Below are 26419 nucleotides of genomic sequence, written 5' to 3'. Positions count from 1 at the left end.
GTGATTAGAAAACCTTTAATACTAAAAGGGAGATCAGTCTGAAGATTACTGAATTCACTCTGCCGGTATCACTATTGACTGTGTTCACTAGACAGTGTGATTCGGAATGATGATGAAACACTCTTTCTTAAGCAAACAGTAAAAAGTCCCCTCTCCTAAGATTCCAAGCTCTGATACTGGAGTATCTACTACTACAGCCACCGTATGTCCTGTGGAAAGAGAACAGTGTCCACTTCAATACGACAGAGCAAGAATACGAGAAGTGATTGTTTAAAATGGATCAGCATGGCCTGGCTTCTGGCCTGTTCTTAACTGCAACAGGAAATGAGGTGCAGAAGGTCTAGCAAGAGAAGGACTAGAGTAGGGGTAACATCCATTCAGAAGGTGTCGCACAGCCTTGATATTGCGGCATGGAACGTGCCTCTTGCTTAAATGCAACAGACACGGTTCCTAATCCACCATCTGGCCCCAAAGAGAAGTGTTACAGAGCAGATTAGGCCGCAATTGGCAATGGGAAAGAGGCAGAAATGGCAGCGGGCGATCTAATCCCAGTGTGGAACCCTGTAGCCCCAGGTGCAATGCGCTGCCCCACACCAGCCTCCCCACCTGCGAGCACGCCTGAGGCCGCCCACACAGTGCGGACGCTCTCCCACTTACCATTTTCACTTTCTCAAAAACGACAGGTTCCACTTTTTTCTCTGGAGCTGGCTCATTCCCTCTTTTCCACTTGTCATCTTTTTCTTTCTATAATGATTTTACAAATAAGACAAAGAACACAGGCTCAATGGTGATGAACAGTTTGCTAAATTATCATTCCAAATGTCCAAAGAGGGAACAAAAAAAATCCCTACTGAATCTGATGCAAGAGTCTGACAAGCCTGGGAGCTTCGCGGTGTGGGGCCTGAGAGCCGGCCTCGTCCGCTTCAGCCTCAGTCTCCACGAGGCATCTTTCAAACATCTCAGGCACCTACCCTCCTAGTTCTGTCTCGCGACTCTTGAAACGCACAGTGTAGGCTCTCTGCCGAGGTTAAAGCCTCTCACCCATCTGCTGCCCCTTTCCGACTCAGGTTTGCCTTGCTCATGACTTGAGCCCTCCTACCCCCAATCTTGGCATAATTCAGTAAAAGAAGTTCATGTTCAGACTAACAAATATCCTTTGTGGTTTTATAAATTCAACCATAAGTTCTCTCAATCTTTGCCTCTTTTTTAAAAACTCAGGAAATGAACTATAATTTCAAGCTTAATGATTAGGAAAACAAAAATCAAGGAAATAAAGCCAAAAAAAAAAAAGAGTAAAAGGATTAAAGTATCCCTTTCAGGGTGTCCTGAATGAGCCACCTGTATAAAGCCAAAAAGCACATCAAAAATAAAATATCAGAAAGTCTACCAGTTTGTGTTACTTTCACAGGTAGTTTCGTAACGCTTTCACAGATGCTACTGGTCACATTTTAGAAATCAAATAAACATTTAAATGTTAACCAGAACCACAAGGTAAACTCAAGAACATAGGCATATGAAAGGAAGTACTGCATACATGTGAAAATGTTCAACTTTGCTAATGATCAAAAAGTGCAAATTATGCTTTTTTTTCTGAAAGAAAGACCTTAGTAACACCTAATGTTGGCAGAGATGACATAAAACCCATACTCTGCTATAGTGCTGAGAAGACAGTATCATACAGCACAACTTTTGGAAAGTATGTTGGCATAAGTATGAAAAATGCTGAAACATATTGACCTAGATAATACCATATCTTCTAATATATTTTAAGAAAACAACCCAAAATATGGAAAAGTTCGTATGCACCATGAAATTCACCTCACAATTATTTATGTGAAGAAAAATGTAAATCATGACCTTTATGCCACAGAAGGAAAATGGTAAGATAAACTGTGATCTAAGTACATCAAATAAAAAATACTGAAGTAGCCTTTTGGCAAACAGGAGGTATTTCCCCCCCAAATGAAGACACGCGGTGGGTGAGACAGGGCGTTTTCGTGAGCAGGCCGCCCGTCCTCACGCAGCAGCCTCCCGCCTCCCATCTCCGGGATCCCATCTCCGGGATCCCATCTCCAGGACCACCTGGGATGCCCTCTTCTGGTCTCCGCTAATGTCACGTCTTCAGGTCCAATGCACAGAGGCAGGCACACAGACCACAGTATTCTAGAAAACGGATACTACAGGAAATGGATTCTATAAAGGAAGTGCGTGTGTTTTGGTTTCAAATCCTTCCTGATAAGCCATCCAAGCCATAGCTCTTCAGTGGGTTGATCTTCCTGGGAACAGTTATGGTGGCCTCCAGGTCCCTGTTCTGGATGACTCTGAGGTAAGAGTCCTTCGTACTGAGTTGAGAGGGTTCATCTTTACCTAACTGCAAGTTTTACCTTGCCTTACCTTAACCACTTACTTGCCTGTGTGGTTAATGCCTTTTCACACAACCTCAAAAATCAGTCTGGAGCTGATTCCAGTTCATTCCTTTTCATTCAACGTCAAAAGACCAATTTGGAGCTTTAAATTATGTGGAAGACCTTACAGCCCCATGTAAACTTCATGATTTTACTATCACATCCTCCACTAAAATAACTAACTAGATGGATGACAGATAAACAGGACCTGTGCTAGCATAAGAGAATCCCACACTCTCTACCCTTCGTGTGGCTCAAGAAAGTAGTCAATTATACCTAAGCAAATTTCCTGTAGAACCTTGTCAAAGCTCTCTAGGTAGTCCTATGTACTGGTTCTTTAGTTGACAGTAACCAGGCTTGTATTCTTCCTCCAGAAACCGTGCCATATTTCCTCCTGTGCGTTATGCTGGCCCTCGCTACCACACATCCTGGTCCAGACTCTGACCACGTGCCCGGGACGGAAAGTGCGCCTGGCCGCGGACAGTCTTCCAAGACCCTCCTCAGGACAAAGTGTCCCAGTGCAATCAGCCCATTGACACACAGGAAATATATGCTGCCCAAGTTGAAGAAAACTGGTGATTTAATTACATTTAATTTTGTTGACTTCATTTGTAGAAAAAATATTCATGTATGTATGTATGTATGAAGGGTTTGTGTGGCTGTGTATATATAAATAATATACATATAACATATATATGCACATACACATATAGATGTATGTACATATACTATTCTATTTGATCTCATATGCCCAGCACGTCTGAAGAAATAATTTGGAACTGGAAGTCACTAACACCCAAATACAAATCAAGGCAAAGAACTCACTGACGGTTTGCCCTGTTCACCCAGAAGCCAAAGATTTTTCCATGACATTTCATGGTCTTGATTCAGTAACTGGCCCTTTTCTACTTCTGCATCTTTTTAAATTACTTGTTGTTCAGTTACAGTTGTCCTCATTTTTCCCCCCATTACTGTCCCCTCCCCTCCCCTCCCTCATCTTCCACATCCAATGCCCCCCGCCCCCGCCGCCCACCCCGCTGTTGTCTTTGTCCACGGGTCCTTTATACACGTTCCTTGACACTTCCCCTTCTTTGCCCCATTGTCCCCCAACCCCCTCCCTTCTGGTCACTGTCAGTTCTGTTTCTATTTTGCTCATGTGTTTGTTTTGTTACTTCTGTATTTTTTAAATGATAGTTGTTTTAAGATTTTATTAATTTATCTTCAGAGAAGGGGAAGAGAGGGAGAGAAATGTCAATGTATAGGGGAAACATCCATCAGTTGGCTCTCACACACCCCCAGCTGGGCACCTGGCCTGCAACCCAGGCCTGCGCCCTGACTGGGGATCACACCGGCAACCTGTCGGTTCGCAGGCTGGCGCTCATTCCACTGAGCCACACTAGCCAGGGCTAAATTGTTGGGAACCGCCCTGACTGGTATCAGAAGCTGAAACCCCCGCCTAGCTAAGGCTAAGGGAACGCCCTTGGAACCGTGAGCCAGCAAGGAGACAAAAGCTTGTCTTCCTGGCAGGAATGCTGCTTCTGCTGCTTTATTCATAACTGAACCCCAAAAAGCTTGGTCGGTTAGCCAAAGACGGGTAAGATTCCCCACGGGGGAACGACCTAAGCCAGGCACGATCACTTTGGGAGGCCCCCCCAAAGAAGGACTTGGGGGGCTGCAGCAAAAGGGGGTGATGGACCCTCGCTCCTCGGCTTTGACATAGCCTGAGTTCTCAGCGTCTGGGAGAAAATCTCCTTATCTCTTGGTTACCTAGTTCCCTTGCTCCACCTAAGCCTGAAACAATGACAGGGTGGTGCAGCTCGGTACTGAGAAGTGCGGATTCCCCAGGGTGATCAGGCCTAAGAAAGAATATGTAAATTACTGTGAAACCTTCTTTGTTTAGAATGCTCTCAGTTGAATGAGAAGGGTCTTAGGAGGAAGTTAGTTTGTTCCTCAGTCTTACAGCTCTTTGACCCCCCAACTCAATAGACCGGCAGAGTTCTTTGTTTTCTATAGTTCCTTACTTCCCCTAATGAGTACTGTACTTTACCTGAATTATTATGCAGCATGAGCCCAATAAAAGCAGGTATGGACTGTAAATCGGCGCGCTCCCCACTAGGGGGGGTGGCCATTTCATCCCTACTTCCCCACAGAAACTAGTCTGTCTCTGTGCATGTGTTGTGTTTATCGTCGAGCCATCCACAGCGTTCCGTGGTCACTGCTGGCCGGTGACCCCACGCGCAACACTAAATGATAGTGTTTGAGCATGCTGGTAGGTGTTCTTCAAATTCTTACTGTGAGTAATAAACAGATTACTTATTATAAACAAAACTTGAAAGATTTATAACCAACCCTAAGGGCATTGATGTCCAAACTTCGGTCCATGTATTTCTTCTTCTCATATTTATCTCGAATAAATCCCTCGACAGCTCTGCAAAAAGCTCATTAAGGATAAATCAAGCAAGTCTTTCCCGCAGGATGGCTATAAAAGGTCAACCTGGACCCCGTGGAACGCCGTTCTCCTCTCTGCCTCCTGCCTCTCCACATGCAGCTTCCCGACCAGAACCGTGAAGTGTCTCCTTCGCGGTTACTGCAGGGAACCCTGTTGCCTCTGATTTGCCTTCAGAGAACTGATAGCCACAGGTGGGATTAATTTTCATGTTGACAGCAGAGGAGCCTGTGGCTGTTCTAGAATATGGATAAAGCAGCAGTCAATTACCTATTTTAGAGCCCTTACGTCTAAACAAAGGTAACTGAGTGGCCTTTAAAAATATAGACTCTTGCACCCCATGGCCAGATCCTAATCAGTGGGCTTTCTTTCTGCAGGGTCCCCAATCTGCACTGTAACAGGTGCCACCTGCACCAACCAAAATGTGAACTCTAACCAGATGGTCCACAAACCACATTTTGAGAAGCATTGCCTTTAGAGGGTTTGGTTTCGTGAACTAGGTGCTACCCTATGTTGGCAGTATGGGGGAAAGTTATTAATTGGCCAACAACAGTTAATTCTTTCACATAAAAAGGCCCTAAAAGTGACCAGTAGTTTTGCTGATTCAACACAACATATTAAACTATTTTTACCAAACAATAGCGTCAGAGATCCAAAATCTACTGGAGATGTCACTTTACAGAGGAATTCACAGCTAAAGACTGCAGTCTTAATTCCTGAATGAGTTTTCCCCACGCAAAACCGCCATTCTGACATAGAAAGTTTATGCATTCTTTTTGGGGGTCCTGGTTGCAGGAGACAGAGAAAACATAGCTACAACTAATCCACACAGATCAGATCTGACTTTGCTCAGACAGATCATGGGTCTTGAGTCTATGTGACTCTCCCAAATCACCAAAATACCACTCAGTCTTCTGAGTTGCTCCAGAAAAGATACGGGTCTATCTGAGGTCGCCGGAAGGTCTCAGGAAGGTAGGCTTCATAAAGTCGGTTGGCCTTTCCATTCCCCATCTCTTGCATGCACTGCAGTCAGAGAGATGTGAGAACACAGAATGTCAGAGCTGGGAAGAACTGGAAAACTCAACCAATGACAGCATTTTACAATTGAAGAACCAGCCTAGTGAGTGGCAGAACCAGGATTGAAACCCGTGTACTTTGATTTCTGACCCACGATTCTCTCTCCTTTGCCCCCAACCATCTGCCCCCAAAATTGTCTTTCCCAACCCCAACCCCTATGAGCTCCTCTCCCTGAAAGATCTGACACGGTATATTTAATTCAGTCATAACTCAAGATCCCATTTGAAAGTCCAAGACACGCAGCTACCAATCAAAACGTCCACTTGGCAGCAATAATCAGCGCCTCGTCGGGCAGGCAACACACAGGCAGTAACTACGTTTGGAATTTATACTACTGATTAACCTGCTCAGCTTAGTTACCAATAAATGTGTTTTAACTAGGCTTTTTTTTTTTAATTGTAGAGGGGAAAGGACGGGGAGAAACATGGATGTGACAGAGAGACATCGACCGGCTGCCTTCCACACCCGCTCCAACGGAGGAGGGAACCTGCAGCCCAGGCTGGGGCCCCTACCAGGCGCCAAACCGGCAACGCTTCGGTCTGCAGGACAGTGCCAACCCACTGAGCCACACGGGCCGAGGCTTAATAAACTCCTTAACACTTGTGAGAGATAAATCCCAGGAACTTATAAAATATTAAAATTCCCAAATGCTCCAAGGCACGTAATTTCCTTCATAAGATACAGGAAAGTGAACTGAAAAATACTGATATAGCTCAATGTTTAGACCTTTAATAAATCTACAAAAACAGCCTAAAGTATTTCTAAAGTCATGTTCTGGTTAAGAATAACCTCTTATTTCCACTATCAACTTTAGCAACGGGTTTTCTTTGGAGCAACTCTTCCACCCTCAGAAAGAGAATATTGTTTCTAATTAATTAGTACGAGAAGTCTCAGTACAGGGAGAGAACAGGGAAGACGAGGTCACACGGAGGTGCCGATCTGAGGCCAGCTGGGCTCACTGACCCAGGGTCTCACCCCCAGCCCACCAACCTGACAGCAAGCAAGAGGCACATGTGCATTTTAGCAATAAAATGTTACAAGTCTGCAAGTTAGAGGGTGTTTTTTTTAATTTTGTTTTTAGAAAATATCTAAAACTACAAATGTTAGATCTGCAAATGCCAAGAGTCTTAGAAAACAATCCAAAGATCCCCCTATCCACCCTCCTGGATACATGGGGTCCTAGACCACAGGCTATTTGCATTTTGAAGTAAGTAAAATAAAGGTAGAATAATTTGTATTTTAAATAGAAAGATGAAAAATTTCTCTATTAAGGTATGAGAATTTGGCATAAGCATTTGACAACTAAATTCTCCTGTATCTTCTTCACCTTTATGCCCAGTTTGAAGTTCATCCCGAACTACAGTAACTCACTTTGGGTCGCATAAGTACCTGAATCTGTTCTTGAGTCCACTGGTCAAGGTTAACTGATTTTACCCTGGATATGTGCACCCCCAGATTCCTGTGGATTCCAGCACATCGGATGCAGATGAACACACCGATGTTCCAGGAGGCCCATCGCGGCCCTGTGAAGGTCAGGAACAGGACAGTGAAGTACAAATTAAAACAATGTTCAAGGCCCAAGCTGTAATATTTAGATTATCAAACATTTCTGCTACAATGTAAGTGAGAGAATTGTTACCACAATCGCCTCTCTACTGGTTTTGTTCACTCCACTATGGGTCAGCTTTTTTGTTGTTGTTTTTAATTTTTTTTTAACTATATCATACAGTGGTTTTTAGTATACAGGGTGAGACAAAGATAGGTTTACAGTTGTTCATATGGAAAATATAGAATAATTAATAAATAATAATACAAGAATAAACTCTGTTTCGAGTACCCACAACTGTAAAACTACTTTTGCGCCACCCTGTATTCACACAGCTGTGCAACCGTCACCACTGTCTAATTTCAGAACATTTTCATCACCCCCAAAAGAAATCTCAAACCCATAAGCAAGCACTCCCCATTCCTCCCAACTCCTGCCTACCCCCACCCCAGGCCTGGCAACCATACATTTAATTTCTGTTTGTACAGATATGCCATTGCGTATAAATGGAAGTACACATTCTTGTGTGGAGTAGCTTTTCACAATATCTAATCATATGGGTATTGAGATGTAGATGCTATAATATTGTTGCTTACACAAAGAAAAACCCTAGGAGAACAGGGCCCAGTTATGTCGCACTGTACTCAGTCCCACATGAACAGCCCTCCCTCAAGCAACTTTTCAATGGTGGTGGGCCTGGACTCACTTTTCCTGCTAGGAAAAAAGATACAGTCATGCCATGCCAGCCCGAGGTTCAACCTGAAATTTAAAACTTTGTTTATCCTCTTCTCCCTACCAGGCCCATAAAATATGCATCCAGATGAACTTAATAGGAGAACCTTGGGCTGATGCCCCTGCTTTACCCAAATACAGAATCACCTAGACCATAGGTGGCACACACACAAGGCCCACGGGCCGAATCCAGCCCTCCACCTTGTTTTATCCAGCCCGCACCTTGTTTCTACCCAGCGGCAGTGCCGAGCTCTCACTTAACTGTTAAGCAGTAGTTACATTTACACAGTCCTAAAATTACATTCAGCCCTTTGAAGGCCACCGCGAGGCTGATGAGGCCCCCAGATACAATGAGTCTGATACCCCTGATCTAGATTCAAGACTGTCACATAAGGATGCTCACTGAAATAAAACAAGAAATCTTAGATATGTATTTTAATGAAAAACCATTACATAATCTCTCATTCCCTGCCAACTTTGCTCACCCTAATAATCACTCTGGAAAACTATCAAACTTGTCTTCATAATTTTTTGCAGGAAAAAGCAACTTACTTTTATATGATACCTGCCAAAGACTTATTGAAAAATCACTAATGTTTCCTCCTCCATCATTCCACTAGGCAGAAATTTACCACATAAAATAAGCATGATATCAAAGTTAGCAGTTATGATAAAGAGGTGAAAAGACACAAACTGATCTTCTTCAGAAAGAAACAGGACTTTGTGTTTTGAGCAACTAAGGGTGAGAGGCCAGACGCAGACAACTGTTCAGCTGGTCTGCAGTTTCGGACAGCAGTTCAATAAAGGAATGCTAGAATCATATGCCAGATTATTCTCAGAAATTTGAATCCACAGTTATTATAAGTTAGAATGCAATTTTTTGACAAGATATCACTAACACACTATGGCAAGTACTACAAACACAGACGGCGCAAATCCTCCTTATGGCCACCAGGTGGTGTGCTCTGCCGGAAACTTCACCCCAGTACTTTCCCATCGCTATGATCGCAGCAGACTCAGATTTATCTTCTAAAATGACCTTCAGTCCCTTTGAGTCCCTAGATGGATTTGCATAGTTCTGCTGTATAGCTAATCCACACACAAATGATTCACACACTTCTTCCTGTGACAGGGAGTCACATAAACACAAAACGAAAAGCTCAAACAGATATGAGTGAAATTTCACAGGAGGCTGTATGTCTATTTTAGGTTGCAGATTTCATAAAGGAATTCAGATATGATCTAAGTTATGTAGGGTTAAAAATGGGAGTAAAAGTTAATGGCTCAAGTTTCTTTACCATTTTCCATTTGTTCTAGATTCCAGAACTCATGATAAAATAGTTAAAATATATTTGTGAACAAATCCAGAAGCCAAAAACACTGATTAAAGTAAGCTGTGGAGCACAGGGAATATAGTCAGTAATGCTGTAATAGCTACGTATTACTATGTACGGTCCACACATATATAACTACGTGTAGTGTCGGACAGGTACTAGACGTATGGGGTGATCACTTCATAAGTTACATAAATGTTTAACCAGTATACTGTACATCTGAAACTAATATAATATTGAATGTCAACTGTAATTGAAACAAATTTTCTTTTATTTTTAAGAGTTAAATTAAAAAGTTAGCTAGGGAATGTGGGTTACGCTGTTGGCTCCCTGGAGAAGGCGATTCCCAGTCCTCTAAGCCACCACCATCACAACTGTGGAACTTCTCCAGACCCCCTTCCAGAGACTCTGCCTCTGAGGAACAAAAGACTAAGACCTGATACTCTGGAGCTACTAACAAGGCCGTGGTGCAGAAATACAGGCAGTAATACTTTCACGAAAAATCAGGAGAGCCTCCTCTGCCCCCTCCCACGCCCCTCCTACAACCTTTCCCCAGGGAAACAGTGATAGTTCTATCCTGGGCACTCAGCCTCCTTTAGTTTTAAGCCACTCGATTTATCAGTCAATAGCTGCATGTTCCATAAAAGGTTCTAAAATTGGAGAAGAAAAAATAAGAAACAAAAGTTACTTATATGGCTGAAAATGTGGGAAAACTGTGACATTATTAAAAGTACAGTCTTGCCCTGGCTGGTGTGGCTCAGTGGGTTGAGTGCTGACCTATGAACCAAAGGGTCGCCAGATCAGTTCCCAGTCAGAGCACATGCCTGGGTTTCGGGCCAGGTCCCCAGTAGAAGGAACATGAAAGGCAGCCACACATTGTTGTTTCTCTCCCCCTCTCTCTTTCTCCCTCCCTTCCCCTCTTTCTAAAAATAAATAAACAAAATGTTTTAAAAAATAAAAGTACAATCTTTGCACCAGATAAAACTTAGACTTGTATGTCAGCTCCATCAATAATTAGCTGTATGACGTTCAGAGAGATACTTAAACTTCCCAAAATATCGGTTTCATCATTTATAAAATGTATATAATAATATCTACCTCACAGTTCTTAGAATGCAGAGGGACAGTGGTATCAAATGAGATTTCCAGAACCTATTTCCAATTCATCCTCCTCATTGATAAGGGCTGGTTAATTCATTCATATGTATATGCCACCACTCCATACAACTCTAGAGAATGATTCTTGTTAGACAGGAATGAGTTCCAGTCCTAAAGTGTCAGAACAAAAGTTGACTGACTGAATAGAAGAAGGAATTTAACCTGGATCCAATTTCAAAGTCTTCTAGAAAACATGAAATTTTAAGCAGCTTCCTTTATCTCCCTCAAAATATTCCTTGAAAATGCACGATGCAAACCCCCAGCTGCCTCCCTTCTCTGCTACCTAGCCCACGCTGCCCCTGTGCCCGCACAAGCCTCCACTGCGCATACCAAGGAGGGCCCAGAGCTGTCAATCCGGCATGCTTGGATTCCACAGCACCTGGCACTGCTGCTACAAGGCCAGAGGACTTAAGTCTGGTGCACTTGCAAAGATAAACCAATTGTCCAGTACACATCAATCATGGCAACCAGGAGAAAAATATAAAAGATACCATTTTGAAGTTGAAAATACTGACTCTGAGAGGCAATATTCTGAACACTTTTGAAAGCAGAGGATGGACAAAAGGATGATATTAATTGGTGGTGATGAGCACAACACAACAAGGTCATGGCTCAGGAACCATAAGCAATATTAAAATTAATATATAAGCCCTAGCTGGTGTGGCTCAGTGAATTGAGTGCCAGCCTGCAAACCAAAGGGTCACAGGTTCAATTCCCAGTCAGGGCACATGCCTGGGTTGCGGGCCAGGACCTTAGTTGGGGGCCGTGTGAGAGACAACCACGTATGGATGTTTCTCTCCCTCTTTCTCCCACCCTTCTCCTCTCTGTAAAAATAAATAAAATCTTTTAAAAAATTAACGTATAATTGCAGTGATACTTCAATAAGGAATCAGTGAAAATAAAGAAGCTATATGAATGTGGGGTATGAATTAAGACTGTAGTAAGTACCAGCACCAGGGAAATCTGGGCTTACACTGACAAATACACTGGACTTTCACTTTGATGTCTCTCTAGGGATTATGACTCCATTTGTAAAATGGAAAGCACATAAGTAATATCCAATTTATATTCAAATCCTGGACAGCTTCTGCTGTCCAGTAACTTCTGGTGCTCTGCTACAAATTTCTCTTGCTGCTGAAACTTCCCCCATGACCAGAGCTGCTAGGCTTAGAAGGATTCTGGGCTTGAGAAGTCAGCAGAGATAACAACTAGAGAGTTACAGATAGAGCTTGAGCTACTATTATCATAATTACAGTTCGATGGCTTCTAACCTATGGAGTTCCAAACAAATAAATGTTGAGGGGAAAAAATGAAATATTTTAAAAATCAATGTCCATATGTAGACTTGCTGGCATCATAAAGCTGTTGAAAAGCTCTTTAAAGGTCAAGGGTGGGAGAGAAAATCTCTTCCATCTTACATCCAAGCCCTGTTGCATCTACCTTGGAAACTTTCCCAAAATCTATCCATCTCTACCTACACCTCTCATCTCTCGCCCCTAACCAGTCATTCTTTCAATAGTGTTTGAGAATCTACTATGTGCCAAGCACTCTGTGTGCTAGTTATTACAGATACATAGGCAGAGACAATAAAGATGAGATTCCCGATGCAAAGAGCTCACGGACTAACAACTAACTGGTCTCCAGACTCCCACCAGGATCTTCCTAAAACAGAAATCTCCAGCTCAGGCCTCCATGTACAAACCTTTCATGTAGTTTCATGTAAAAGGTGAAAATGCAAATGGCATAAATTTTCTAGGCACATCACAAACTGTGTTCTCTATCTCTTGCCACAAAACGTGCTCTTCCTCTATTTTTCTCCATCTTAATGAAGTCCGCCTCCAACCACTCAGATGCATCAGTCAGAAATGTGTAAATCATCTTTGATTCCTCTCTCCTTGGACCCTCATATCTACACCATCACCAAAGCCAAAACATCTCTCAAATCAGCCCCTCTCCTCTCCACGTGCAACACCACTTCCCTGCCCCACAGTCACCAGATCTCCCGGACTGGAGCAATGATCTCCTAATGTCTCTCCACTTGCACTTTCACAGTTCTTTTTCCTCCAAACCCGAGCCCAAACCATTCTCCACAAAGCAGCTCGAGCTCTTAAAGCAGCAAACGTAACTTCGTCACTCAGTTGCTTAAAACCCTTCTACAGAAGTCTTCCTTCTATCACTGTCAGACTGAAGTATAAAATCCTTAACATGGTCTCCACGGTCTTGTATGATCTGGCCCACCCCTACTTCCCCAGCCTCTCAGCTCGGACGACACCAGCGTTCTTTCATTTCCTCAAAACACCAACATGTTTTTTATTTAGGGACTTTTTACATGCTGTTCCCACTGCCAAAAAAGCTCTTTCCCCAGCCACCAGCCACCACTTGCAGCCTGGTCAGCACCCATATATCACAAAGGTCTCAGCTGCAAAGTTTCCTTCCTTGGCTCCTCAATGTAGGTCAGATTATCATCTCTCTTCCATCTTTTCTTCTTGTTTTTACATTTTATTATGGAAAATTTCAAACACATAAAAACAGAGTATAATTAACCACCAGCTTCAGCAATTGTCAATCTCTGGCCAATCTTGCTTCAGCTATACACCCTCCTACTTTTCCTCGCCCCCAATCTTGCAACATTTTCAGGCAAATCCCAAATATCACACCATTTCCTCTGTGTATAGTTTGGTATATATATATAAAAGATAAAGACTTTTTAAAGATTATAAACTTTCATTTACCCTTCACTTGTTCTAAGTCATATCACACTTTATCATATATTTATTTGGCTGCTTCACATGTCTTTGCCACTAAACTATAAGTGCCACAAGAGCAGAGAGTAGAGCTGTGACATCACTGTCATATTCCCAGCACGTAACACAGTTCCTCACACATAGCAGTGAGGCAAATTTGGGTAAAAATTAGTTAAAAGTAAGTAAAGCCTTTGACTCCCCTCTCCCACTGCCTGTAAAAATTCACCAGGGAAGCAACAGGTAAAGTACACAAAGAAATGTATGAAGAATGTTCTAATAAAAATTAGAAACATCAACATATTACACAAAGGAACTATGGTATCACCATACAATAGAGAAAACAATTTGTAGCTCTCGAATTTATTTAGAAATAAATAAATTCATTTAGAAATATCTCCATGTTATATTAATTTTAGAATCTAGTTTTAAACCAGTGTGCATAGAACAACACCATTTTTGCTTAAGAGTATGAATAAATGTACATGTAGGCACGGAAAAAGTATCTGGAAGGATATTAAAAGCTTCTGGAAGGATAAGTAAAATATTAAAAGCAAAAATATTAAAAGTATCTGGAAGGATAAGTAAAATATTAAAAGCTATTTTTTCTGGGTAGTAGGGTTACAAAATATCTATTCTCTACATTTTTATATACTCTCTGGCTGTGGGACAAGTTAAAACTCCTTCACACAACACAGAGCGCCCTTTAAGAGGCTGTGCTTTACACGTGCTGAGCGACTCATCATTCTGAACATGCCCTGCGCTTAAACCTTGGCCTGCACTGTTCTATCTGCCTGGAGTGGCTTTCTCCCCATTTCCTGCTTGACGAACTTCAAAATGTGGTCCACCATCAACTCTTTCGTGAGGCCCTCCAATGGAATAAATCTTGACCTTCTCTGTGGCTACTAAATAGTCCACTGAATGCTTTGTTCTTCTAATACTTAATGTCTTTTATAATTAGTTGCTCACAGCTCTCTCTTGCCCTAAAGAGACTGTGAGCTCTAGAGAGCAAGGAAAATGCCCCTTCACCACTGATCCCAAACACTTAACACAATGCTTGCAAATAGTACATGCAAAATGTATTTATTAAATGAATTCATCAATAGGAAAGATAAAAGTAAAAACTGCTTCCTGTTTTGGAAAATGAAGGGAGAAGTTTTCAAACCCCTCAAAGGCAGAGCTATCACACAGAAAAGGGATTAGTTTACTCAGGTGAGGCTCCCAGGGCAGAAGCAGCATCAGTGAGTGGAAGTCAATTTCAGCACACTCTGGAGAAGAATGTTCCAACGATTAAGGTTGTGTGAAAACAAATGCAGCGTATCGGGAACTAGTAGAAGCCCAGTATGTACAGATGTTCAAGCAGAGGCTGGATGACCCGCTCTCAGGGATGGGGGGGAAATGACCCCTGCACAGTAAGCCCCAGGGTCCTCCTGCTACTGCAGCTCTACTAGCTGATTTGTAGGTAACTTTTAGGTCCCTTCCTGTGTGACCTTCAGTGAATGATTCTGAAAATGCAACACAAGATGATTTATTTATGAAAATGTTAGGACTTGATGAACCTAAAAAACTGAGTCAAATTCAGTTCATGGAGCCTGTGACTAGTTTAAACATAACAAAAAACTGGCTTGTTGTAAGGAAGAATCTACTGGGGTGGTGAACACACAATACAACACACAGATGATGTTATTAGAGAATTATATACCTGAAACCTGTGTAATTTCATTAACCAATGTCACCCCAATAAATTCAATTAAAAAAAAGGAGGCCACGGCTTCAGCGATTCCCAAAGCCTCCATTAGATTCATACTGGACGTGGGTTGCTGCTGAGCAAGTCACAGCCTGGACACGAGCAGTGGTGGCTGAAGGAGCACTATTGAAGGATGGTGGTGGAGGGCGGGGAGGAGCCTGATAACTATCCATTTGCGGTTGAGGAAGGGGCTCTTAGTGATCTATTTTTCAAAGTATACAAACATGCTGCAGGTCACATTTTTAAATAAAAAAAGACCTTGTGGTTTCTTATACATTCCTTCTAATTCATCATGTTCTTTCGACTGAACTCTAGTTGTATAACATCAATTTGAAATAAAATTAAAGAGGAAGTGGATGATTTTTTTTTAAATGAGGCTGTAAGACACTGGAACACATAATAAATATCTCTACTTTAAGTAGCTAAGTCATTTATATTTGGGTGCTTTTAAGGACAGGTCAGCCCTGACCAGCATGGGTCGGTGGGTTGGGCGTCATCCCACGAACCAAGAGACCGCTGGTTTGATTCCCAGTTGGGGCACGTGCCTCATTAAAGGCCAGGTCCCTGGTTGGAGGCGTGCGAAAGGCAATTGATTAATGCTTCTCTCTCACATCAGTGTTTCACTCCCTCTCTTTCTCTCTTCCTTCCCCTCTCTCTAGAAATAAATAAATAAAATCTCCTTTTAAAAAGGACAGGTTAACTTGTGGCTGGCATAACTATATAGAGAGAAATAGTTTAGGCTTTTCTTTCTTCACAAAAGGAAGTAGGAAAAGCTATATGAGATCACTGATTATCAAATTTTGAGCCGGCTGAAGAGTAGATCACTTTGAGGTCTGTACAGTGTATCTTTAGTTCCAAAAGTATAGAATCTGTCTTAGTCAAGAAGTGTCTTAAAGCTAAATAAGGGGAAACATTGATGGCTGATAAAGGAAAGGAAATATTTAAACTTATAAAAAAATAAAGGAACAGTTTTATGTGCTGAGAAAACTGACAAAAAACAGAATCTGGGCTATCTTTTCCCCTTCTATTTTTACTCATGATTCATTTTTTTTTTCAAGACATGGAGCTGTGTACCATACTTGACTCATAATCATAAGGGAGATAACCACACTCTCTGCCTGCATTACGTGGCCATTGCACTATTTCAACCTGGACCTTTTCTCTGTCACGTCAACAGTCAAGAATTCATTACATGGACACAGGGCCTCATGGTCTGCACAGGATCCTGGGTCCCAAACTGCTGTTCAAGGACACGTTCGGCATGTTGAATCAACTAGGTGGTCTTAAAATTTTTTTTTAATTTAAATAAAAGGAAGAACGTAAATCAACAAACACTGATTTGAAAACAGGGCTTACTTCTCTTTGTCTTGGCCTGTCCTTAACTCTAGCACAAAAATTAGGAGTCCAAGTGAAGGAGTTTATTTGTTTTAAGAACAATTCTAATGCCAGTTACCTCAGTTCCACTCCTTACATCCCTGCCCCCTGTGATTCACTACAAAACACACAGAAACACCAGTGCCATCCTGGAGCATTTAAGGAGGGCTCGGAGGCATGTTTACAAACCTGTGTTCATCTACACAAAAAAGAATTCACCTAGTCCTCTTTTCCAAAATAACAATAAACAGTAACCGTGAACTTCTGTAAATACCAACATTTTAAGGAACCATGAGACCAAAATAAGGACTTACTCAACCTTTGTTCTCAGAATGCTCTGCAAGAGAAGTCCCTTTCCATCTGGTTCATTCTGCAAGAATTTTGTTTCCTTTGGTCAAAAAGAGACATTGTCACCCTGGCCTGAGTGGCTCAGTGGGTTGAGCTCAGACCTGCAAATGGAAAAGTCTCCAGTTCGATTCCTGGTCAGGTCACATCCCTGGATTGCAGGCCTTGTCCCCTGTCAGGGCATGTGCAAGAGGCAACTGATCGATATTTCTCTCACACATCAATGTTCTTCTCCCTCTCTTTCTCTCTCCCTTCCCCCCTTAAAAAAGGGGCAGGGGGACACTGTCCACAAATACCGACTGAGCTATATCAAGAGCATCTAATGAAACTTCACAGAGAATTAATCAAGGAGGGAATTTACTGCTTAGAAATAAAAAGATGCCCTGTCTGGTGTGGTTCAGTGGATTGAGCACCAGCCTGTGAACCAAAAGATTGCTGGTTCAATTCCCAGTTGGGGCACATTCCTGGGATGCCGGTGAGGTCCCCAGCTGGGGGTGTGTGAGAGGCAACTGATCTATGTTTTTCTCACACATCGATGTTTCTCTCCCTCTCTGTCTCCCTCCCTTCCCCTTCCACATTCTACTTATCCAGGGGTCAGGTATTAATAAAAGGGAAATGAACATTTCCACTGGCCTCTGGAAATAAATAAATAAAATCTTAAAAAAGAAAAAAAAAAGAAGCTTCCCAAAGTGTATGAAAACATCAGAAGTACAACTCCTGTGGAAAGACAGCTAAAGACCTAGAGAGACAATTGGAAAGAAACACTTCCTTCTATCAGAGATGGATTATGTCCCATGGGGGGAAAAGCTCAATGAAGTTGGTTGGCATCTCCATCCACTGAGAGAAAGCTCAATGAGCAAAGGAAAAAAAAAAGGTCACATGAGACAAATATTGGCTAAACAGAGTTTAGATTCCAAGCTTTCCTTTAGTGGCTCCTTCGCCCCTGCTATTGAACAAGCAGAGGCCTGAGAGGGTCAGTGTGTGTCTCTCTCCCTCCAGGAAAGGAGGAGGGTTAAACTGAGGTCTGAGGGACCCAGGGTCACGTTCAGTTGAGATTAAGCTTCCACAATAGCAGCTCCTGAACATCCACAAACACAGGAAAACATTTGCCTATCTATGTTCTCTCTCTTTAAAAGTAATTTTGATTAATCTGTTTTTAATTAATGGCTATTTATCTGATGCCACATTTGCTCTCTTATTATAATTTCTAAAATTGTATTTAATATAATGCTTAGAAGCATATTATTTGTTTCACTGCACTCCAGAATTCAACAGATAACTATTGTACTTTGACTGGAATAAAAGATCTGCTATTACTTAAACCATTTATTGAAATTCGACATGAAACAATATAAGAAAACAGTGAGCTGTTATTAAAAATCTATAAAAGTAACAATATTTATCTCAATAAAGTTTGGTTTTAAAAACAATATAGTCCTGGCTGCTGTGGCTCAGTGGATTGAGTGCTGGCCAGTGAACCTGAAGGTTGCTGGTTCAATTCCCAGTCGGGGCACATGCCTGGGTTGTGGGCCAGGTCCCCAGTTGGAGGAGTGAAAGAGGCAATGATGGATGTTTCTTTCAAACATCAATGTTTCTCTCTCTCTCTTCCCCGCTGTCTAAGAATAAATAAAATATTTTCTAAATAAAATAAAAACGATGTAAAATAGCAACAACAAAAAACTAAACACCAGCTAAACTTACTAATATTTTAATTAAGTTAGCCCTAAATGAATAGATTAATTTAGGAAAATTGGTATCATGGAATTATTTGGTTTTTGTTAAATAAGTGCTCCCACGAGAGACTAGTATAAAAGTGTGGTACATATTGCTGGATCTCCAAGTGGGAGCCTCATTCTTCCTGGAGAATGTTGAGTTTCACCTGGAGGATAATGTCTCTTATGCCAGTGTCCTGAGGAAGGGGCCTGGGGGCCTATCTACTGAGAAATGAGTGAAAGAGCCCTAAGTGAGCAGCAGCACAAGAAGGCTAGTTGGGCTTTTACCTCTAGGTCAAGTTCTCTAGAGAGTAAATTTCCGAGGGGTGGGTCCTTAGATAGCACCTCACACACAGAGGAGGACCTGGTGCCAAGAAAAAAGAAATCAAGCCAGGTAATTAAGAACCTGCACCTACAGCCAAGGCACCGAAGTCTCAGGAGTGTGAGTGGAACAGAACTGGGAACAAGCCAAGGCAAGGTCAGCAACTAAACCTTACAAGGGTGACTATTTTTTAACTTCTTATATTTTGTGGTAAATTCCCCTTTTTGCTCCCTCTCTGTACTCAAGGTTCTAAACAGTCTTCACAGGGCTGAGGGGAAAGACCAAAGGAAGTGACTGGTGTCTATAAATGAAGCAGAGCATCAGGGCAGAGGCGGCAATGTGACCACCGCTTCACTGATCCAGAAGCAGCTACCCAACGTGGGAGAGAGAAGCAGGGCACTCAGGGGCCCCTGGGGCACCTTTTTGTCTCTTCCTGTGCATTCTCCTTCCTGAATTCATATTTCGGAGATTCTCCGTTTTGACCCATAAGAAACTGGACTACTTACACTCCGAGGATCAACTTAAAGTCTCTCACAACAGCTTTACAGGGATCGTTCCATTTGCAAAACATCATTTTGTTGAACTCTTGCCCTATCCACTTCCTCCATCCCATTCCGACTCCCACGGCCCTCTGTGTTCTCCTGTGACACTCACCTACGGTTGTTCTGTTGTTGGGTGTCATTTTTGCTTTTATCTTTGTGAGCTCCCTTACAACTGCCTAATTTAGTATACTTAAAAACAAAACAAAACCCTAGTGTGGGTATTTGTGTTACGTGAACTTGAGATTTGAATCGCTGATTACTCAGAAAATCATCCAAAGGTAATAGAAATATCTTGCACAGAAAGTTAGGGGAAAGAGTGTCCTTGCTATTCCTTGTCTCGGGGTAGCCCATGATATTTTGGCTCTAGCCAATTTCCTCTGCACAAAGACTCTGCTTAAACCATGTATGAATAAGCTAGAAAAGTAGCGGCTAAGTCATAGCTTTTCTGAAAAGGGGAGGGAGGGAAGAAAAAATAGCTGCTTTCATTGGGAGCAGGAAGGAGATTATTTCATTAGGAGCTAAACAGGGAGACTATCTCAGTACAAACAATTGTTTGCCTTGAAGGCTCCATGTGGCCAATTACTCCAGCAAACGCTCAGCTGGAATGGAACCTGGAGCTTGCCAGGACCGAGGGATGGCGACTGACACAGGCTCAAGTGTCAGCTTCATCACATCATGGCTTTGGGGTCCCAGAGCATCCATCAAGATGCTCACAGAACTCACTCTACCCCAGTCAGTAAACAGCATCATTCTGCACCCAACCAGCTAATTATGTAAATTTAAAAGAGATTAAGAAAAGATAGCATTTGGGCAAATGCGAAGTTATTCAACCTAAAACTGACATTTTATAGCAAACCTAACAAGAATAAAAATTAGAACCCACAAGAGAGTTAATACACTTCAACCACTACCTCAATAGCTAACATCAGGCTCAGGGAGGAAGTGTGCATGGAGGGATTGCTGAGCTAACAGCCAGACAATCATTTCAAAGTCTGCAGGTAGACCTGATATTTCAAAGCTTGACATGATAATTAAGCTAATTTCCCCATCAATCATGGCCTCACTTCAGGTAACAAGTGCTAAATCTAACTAACTTGGTTCTCCAGAAGTCACTTTCTTCACTCCCTAGGGACATTTAGTTCTTAACATTTTTGACATTACTTCAAGTTAAAGCCTTAACTTCCTCTTTGCAATAACCAGTATCTACTCCTATTCTGAAAAACACCGAAGATGCAAAGTGAGCCTGCCCACTTGGGGTATGCACATCTTTAAAAAGAGCCATATCAGATATGGCTACTCACCAATGAGAGTACTCTTCATTCCCCAACCCCAAATAGGTAATAAGCAAAGAGGAACAAAGTAAAGATGGGCATTAAGAACAGCCCACATTCAAACAGTGCCACTCTCTTCCCTCTAGAAGAGTGATATTCAACCAAAGCAATTTTCCCACGAGGTGACTGTCAATGTCTGGAGACATTTTTAGTTGTCACAACAGGCAGGAGGTGGGCAGTGCTCCTGCCATCTAGTGAGCAGAGGCCAGGGATGCTGTGAAACGTCCCGCAGTGTACAGGCCGGCCCACAAGAAAGAAGTGTCCAAAACGTCAAGAGGACCCAGCAATTCCACTTCTAGGAATATGTCCAAAGAAACCAGCAACACCAATTTGGAAGAATATATGCACCCCTATGTTCAATGCAGCATTATTTACAACAGCCGAGATTTGGAAGCAGTCTAAGTACCCATCGGTAGATGAGGGGATAAAAAAGCTGTGGTACATTTACACAATGGAATACTATTTGGCCATAACAAAGAAGAAAATCTTAACCATTGTGACAGCAAGGATGGACCTGGAGAGCATTATGCTAAGTGAAATAAGCCAGTCAGAGAAAGACAAATACCATATGATCTCACTTATATGTGGAATCTAATGAACAAAATAAACTGACAAACAACACAGAAACAGACTCATCCATACATAGAACAGATTGGCAGCTGTCAGAGGGGAGGGGGATTGGGAGAACCGGGTGGAAAAAGTGAAAAGATTAAGAAAAAAAATGCAGACACAGACAACAGTATAGTGATTACCAGAGGGGAAGAGGCACTGGGGAGGTAGAAGAGGGTGAAGGGGGGTAAATGGTGAGGGCAGGAGACTTGGGGTGGTGAACACAGGACAATATACAGCTGATGGATTATAGAACTGTACACCTGAAACTTATATAATTTTATTAACCAATGACACCCCAATAAATTCAATAAAAATGTATTTAAATCTTTAAAAAATTAAAAAATGGACTTCTCTTTGGCCAGTACCATTAATGTTATACTCTATGCAGCATAATAAAGATCTTCAAATGAGGAATAAAAAAAAATGTCAGGAGTGCTGAGGTTGAGAGGCCTGGCTCTAGAGGGACTATTTATAAGCCACTTAGTTTGGAGCATATGAGATATAAGAATATACCAATTCTGTGGAAAAGCCTCTTGTTTTGTAACAAACAATTTAGAGTACAGAATTCCAAAGTTGTAAAGAACCTTAAGGATGACCTACTTCAAGCACAGCTGGAGAAACGAAGGCCCGGGGAGGTCAAGTCATTTACCCGAGTACACAGAAAACTCATCAGCTGGGCTGGAGTTAGAACCAGCGCTGTTATACACCCCAAATGTGTGTTATACACCCCAAGTGTGTGTTACTCACCCCAAGTGTATGTTACACACCCCAAGTGTGTGTTATACGAAAGAGGTGATGACTAATGGTCACTAAATTGATATGCTGTTCTTTCCTACTACAGCACACAATTCCCTCTCTGCTGCTGCTGGGAAGCCCGACATCTGAGATTGTGCTTGAAGGCTTATCCACACCTCTCCCGTTCCACATGCCTCTTCCTCAAAGGAAGCCTAGAAGCGGAGAAGAGTGTAAGACACTAGAGCTCAAGAACAAGCGGCCAAACAGAAAATGTTTTCCAGTTGTTTGGAGGGAAGCTCATGCCTTTCACCCAGGCAGTGGCTTTACACAGAACCTTCTGAGCCAGCACACGAACCTTGTACAAGACCATGAACGTGTGAACTTCTCTCCACCAGGGTGTGCGGCAGCTTTCCTAACACATTGGAGGAGCCCCAACTGGTGGCAAACACATAGGAAATCGGTACTGGGTTCACTGAATCACAAGGGTATCCAAACAAGCTAGAGAGCTTTCATTTCTAAACAAACAGCAGAACAGAAACGAATTCTGGGATCAAAGTACAGATGGTTAGTCCAGTGGCATGCTCAGTGTTAGTCACCAAAACAGCCCTGGCTAAAGGGAGGAGAGCAAAGTCACGATGTGCCCTTTCAAAAAGAAAACATTCACTACAGTGTTTCAAAACCTAAGTGTTTCAAAACTGGGTATAATGACATCTAGGTCAGAAAGTGTGGTGCAAGAGGGTGGGGCAAAGGTGCCAGCCATGTAAATGGAAAGAGCCTGTAAAGAGAACATCATACAGATAAACTCAAAGCAGGTCTCTAGGGGGAAAAAAAAAATCATAGCTTCAAAAGAGCCATAGCAAGGTTTTTCAGATTAAACAAACCTGTTCCTGTGGGAACAAGGACAGTCTCCAGAGCTGCTGCAAGGTTATCATGAATGTCTACGGCAACCGAGAACAGTGTCTCAATATTTACTCCCATCCCACACGAGTCCGAGGGACTGCTGTTTCAGCCTCGTGTTTCACACCCCGGGCTGCATTTTCCCCGAGACGAGGTGTCACACTACAACTCCTAGAGAGAGGACAGAGTGCTAGCTTCTCGACTGGCTCCAGTGTTCCGTGTGACACAGAGGCCAGGGCACACGAGAGAAACGGCACGAAGGAAGGGATGACCACAAAGCAGCCGTGAAAGCACCTGCTCAGCTTCCTGGAATGCCACGGATTTTCAAATACCTGAGTTAATAGTATGAAGGTGACTTTCAAAAGACAAAGCAATGTATGCACACACATGATCTGAACACACATTAATGGAACAGTAGTGTTTATGATGCAAATGTTAGACGCTATGGGCCAGACGCTGTGCGTTCAGTCTGCAGATATAAATGAGACATCCAAGGTCTGTCCAGAGGTATCCAGCCATGTAATATGAAAAATAGAGACATTTTTTAAAGAAGATACATATACAAGAAACATTGTACACAGGACAATGATGCCTCAGTCCCGTTCAAAGTAGGCACCTTGGGACCTCACACAGTTCTCCCAATCGCCATCAGTTGCTCTGTCTTATTTTCCTGAATCTCATCAATGGTATGAAATCTCTTCTCTTTCAAAGGTCATTTTAGTTTTGGGAAAAGCCAGAAGTCTCAGGGTGCCAAATCTGGGCTGTAATGGGGCTGAGTCACCTGGGTGATTTGATGTTTTGCCAAAAAAACTGCACAAGGCATCATGCATGAGGGGGTGTATTGTGGTGATGAAGCTACCCACAGCTGCAGCCTTCTGCAGATTCACTGCTCTACTTGCTTGCTCAATCATTTTGAATGCAGTGGCCACACAGTACACATGCTCACTCAGCAGCATCTACCTCCTGCACTGATTAATACACTGAAGTCGTCATTGTCCACACATGCGCATTCCAGTCCATTCTCCTTGGCTGCCAGGTTCCATCAATGTTGTGCAAACCATTCTCAGTATATTAACAATGCCTGGACTTTTCCCAGACAGACCTTGTAGTCCCTGTCTTCTTAGAATTTACAGCCTCGAGAAAAGCCTTTAAAAAATGCAGTCATGCCCAGCTGGTGTGGCTCAGTGGTTGGAGCATTGTCCCTGTAACCCAAGGGTGTGAGGTTTTAATTACTGGTGGGAACATATGACTAAGTTGGGGGTTCAACCCCATCCCATCCCAGCATAGATCCCTAGTCTGGGTTCATAGAAAGGTAACCAATCGATGCTTCTCTCTCCCTTCCTCTCTCTCTCTCTCTCTCTCAAAAAATCGTATGAAAATGTCCTCAGGTGAGTAATAAAATTAAAAAAAAAAAATGCAGCCACTATTATCACTTTTCTACCAATGGAGGGCCTCTACTCCACCTTCCCAGGGAACTGAATGTAAGCACAGGAGGCCTGTATGAACAACCTAAGATGCTAATCAATGGCACTGCAGTATGTCCACATACGAAGTGTACAATGTGGAAGACTGTGCGTGAGACATAAGAATATATCTTGGCCCATCCTGCTGTGATCATATCCCTTAAAGCTGTTCCTTAGGGTAAAGCCAGGGCCCTCCCCAGCCCTCCACTCCTTGCCTCCACAGGTGTCCACTGCTGCAAAGCAGTTCAGAACGACGGTCCCCCCCAGCAAGGCCACCTCTGCATGGGCTCAACCCAGAGGACTCCCTGATAACATTTGACAATTAGAGGGCCCAACCGGCTACTCAACTCTGAACAACCATCAGTCTAACAGCATCATAAAAGCTTACATTGTACCATTATTTAAAATACTGAAAAACTAAAACCCAAATGTCCAACAACTGGGCAGGAGCTAAGTACTGACATATTCAAACAATATACAAACAGAGCATAATAAATGTATTTAGGTGTTTTTAATGTCATGAAAAATGCTTATGATAAATACTAAGCAAAATAATTATTTTTTAAGAGTTTATTTATTTTTAGAGAGGATGAGAAGGGAGGGAGAGAGAGAGGGAAAGAAACATCAATGTGTGGTTGCCTCTGGCACACCCCCAACTGGGGACCTGGCCCACAACTCAGGCATGTGCCCTGACTGAGAACTGAACCTGCAACCTTTTGGTTCACAGGCCAGCACTCAATCTACTGAGCCAAACCAGCCAGGGCCATTAAGCAAATAATTATATAAAATTATTATGGTATAAGCTTAAGTAAAAATGGATGAAATGGAATATGGACAATATCTTGTACATCATTATATTTCATTCCCCTCCATGATTGTTATCACAAATATGAGTAACTTTCATAATCAGAAAAATAAAGTTTGTGCTTTGTAAAGAAACTACATTTAATGATGTTTAGCTAATAAGTATAAGGATTCTTCTACCTCACCCCTACCCTCCACCACCAAAAACCCCACAAGACAAAAAATAACTGCTCTGGGAGTCTGTTCCCATGGTAACAATTCTCTTCTCCCCGCCCCTTGCAAATACATAAGACATCTAATGACACTGAGCCCTATTTTTATTCTGCCTACAATATGGACCCTCGATTTGTTTTGAGTCACTTCTGTCATACCGCTTCTGTCATAGAGTAGGCTTAAAACCAAGCCAGAACGCTCAGAGGAGCTCCTCTGGAGTCTTCCTGATTCCAGAGCTGCCTTTAATGATGCCTTCTCTCACATATATGCTGGGCACGATATTATAGTCACTCTAAGAAAGACCTTTTCCCAAAATTCTCCCCGGTCAGAAACAGTCTCTCTAACCAAACTCCTCGTGCCTACCTTCAGAGAGACAAAGTGCCCAGTGCCAATCAGCTATTCTTTCAGTAAAAATGCTTTCAACATAGCAGAACAGCCTGAATCTTTTCTTTCTTTTGCAAATCAGCTGTCACACTTAAATTGGTTTCCATTAGCCGTGCTGTTTACAGCTATTTGAACAAAAGCATCATGGTAAGAACAGGGAGTTCCCTTTTTACTTCTCATTGGAGGGCATGCGTTAGTTATAACACTAGTGGTAAAGGATCAACAAGAAAAAGACACCAGCACCCCTTCCTCCTTGAGTTTTATGCTGCAGCAAAAGATGTTCCCAGCTCACAGAGAAAACTCTGTAGGAAGTTATTTTTCAAAGGTACAGAACAAGAACAACCATCTAAATAATATTAAAATGATTTTTAACTCAGGGCTGGGAGCCCTGGAGAATTTATTTCTAAATCCACACACTGTGGACTTCCACTAAGACAAGAAAAGAGGAAGAAGGTAAACAACAACATGTATTTCGTGCACGCTGCAGGAAGCAACGCTG

General features: G+C 42.4%; 1 protein-coding gene across 3 annotated transcripts in view; it reads right to left on the bottom strand.

Moving 5' to 3' along the window:
- SMAP2 (small ArfGAP2) overlaps positions 1 to 26419 on the bottom strand; it is a 44774-nt gene that overhangs the window by 7462 nt on the left and 10893 nt on the right. For all 3 annotated transcript variants that reach the window (XM_045859308.1, XM_045859309.1, XM_045859310.1), the window contains 4 exons: positions 7318 to 7451; positions 5789 to 5874; positions 4755 to 4833; positions 658 to 744 (listed from right to left, as the gene is read on the bottom strand). In XM_045859308.1, coding sequence (XP_045715264.1) covers positions 658 to 744; positions 4755 to 4833; positions 5789 to 5874; positions 7318 to 7451 — 386 coding nt within the window. The remainder of the gene's footprint in view (positions 1 to 657; positions 745 to 4754; positions 4834 to 5788; positions 5875 to 7317; positions 7452 to 26419) is intronic.

The sequence above is a fragment of the Phyllostomus hastatus genome, unplaced genomic scaffold (genome assembly GCF_019186645.2).
Source record: "Phyllostomus hastatus isolate PE091 unplaced genomic scaffold, TTU_PhHast_1.1 phas_scaffold_182, whole genome shotgun sequence".
In the NCBI taxonomy this organism is placed as follows: Eukaryota; Metazoa; Chordata; class Mammalia; order Chiroptera; family Phyllostomidae; genus Phyllostomus; species Phyllostomus hastatus.
The sequence above is the reverse complement of the archived record's forward strand: the minus strand, read 5'-3'. Positions and strand labels throughout refer to the sequence as shown.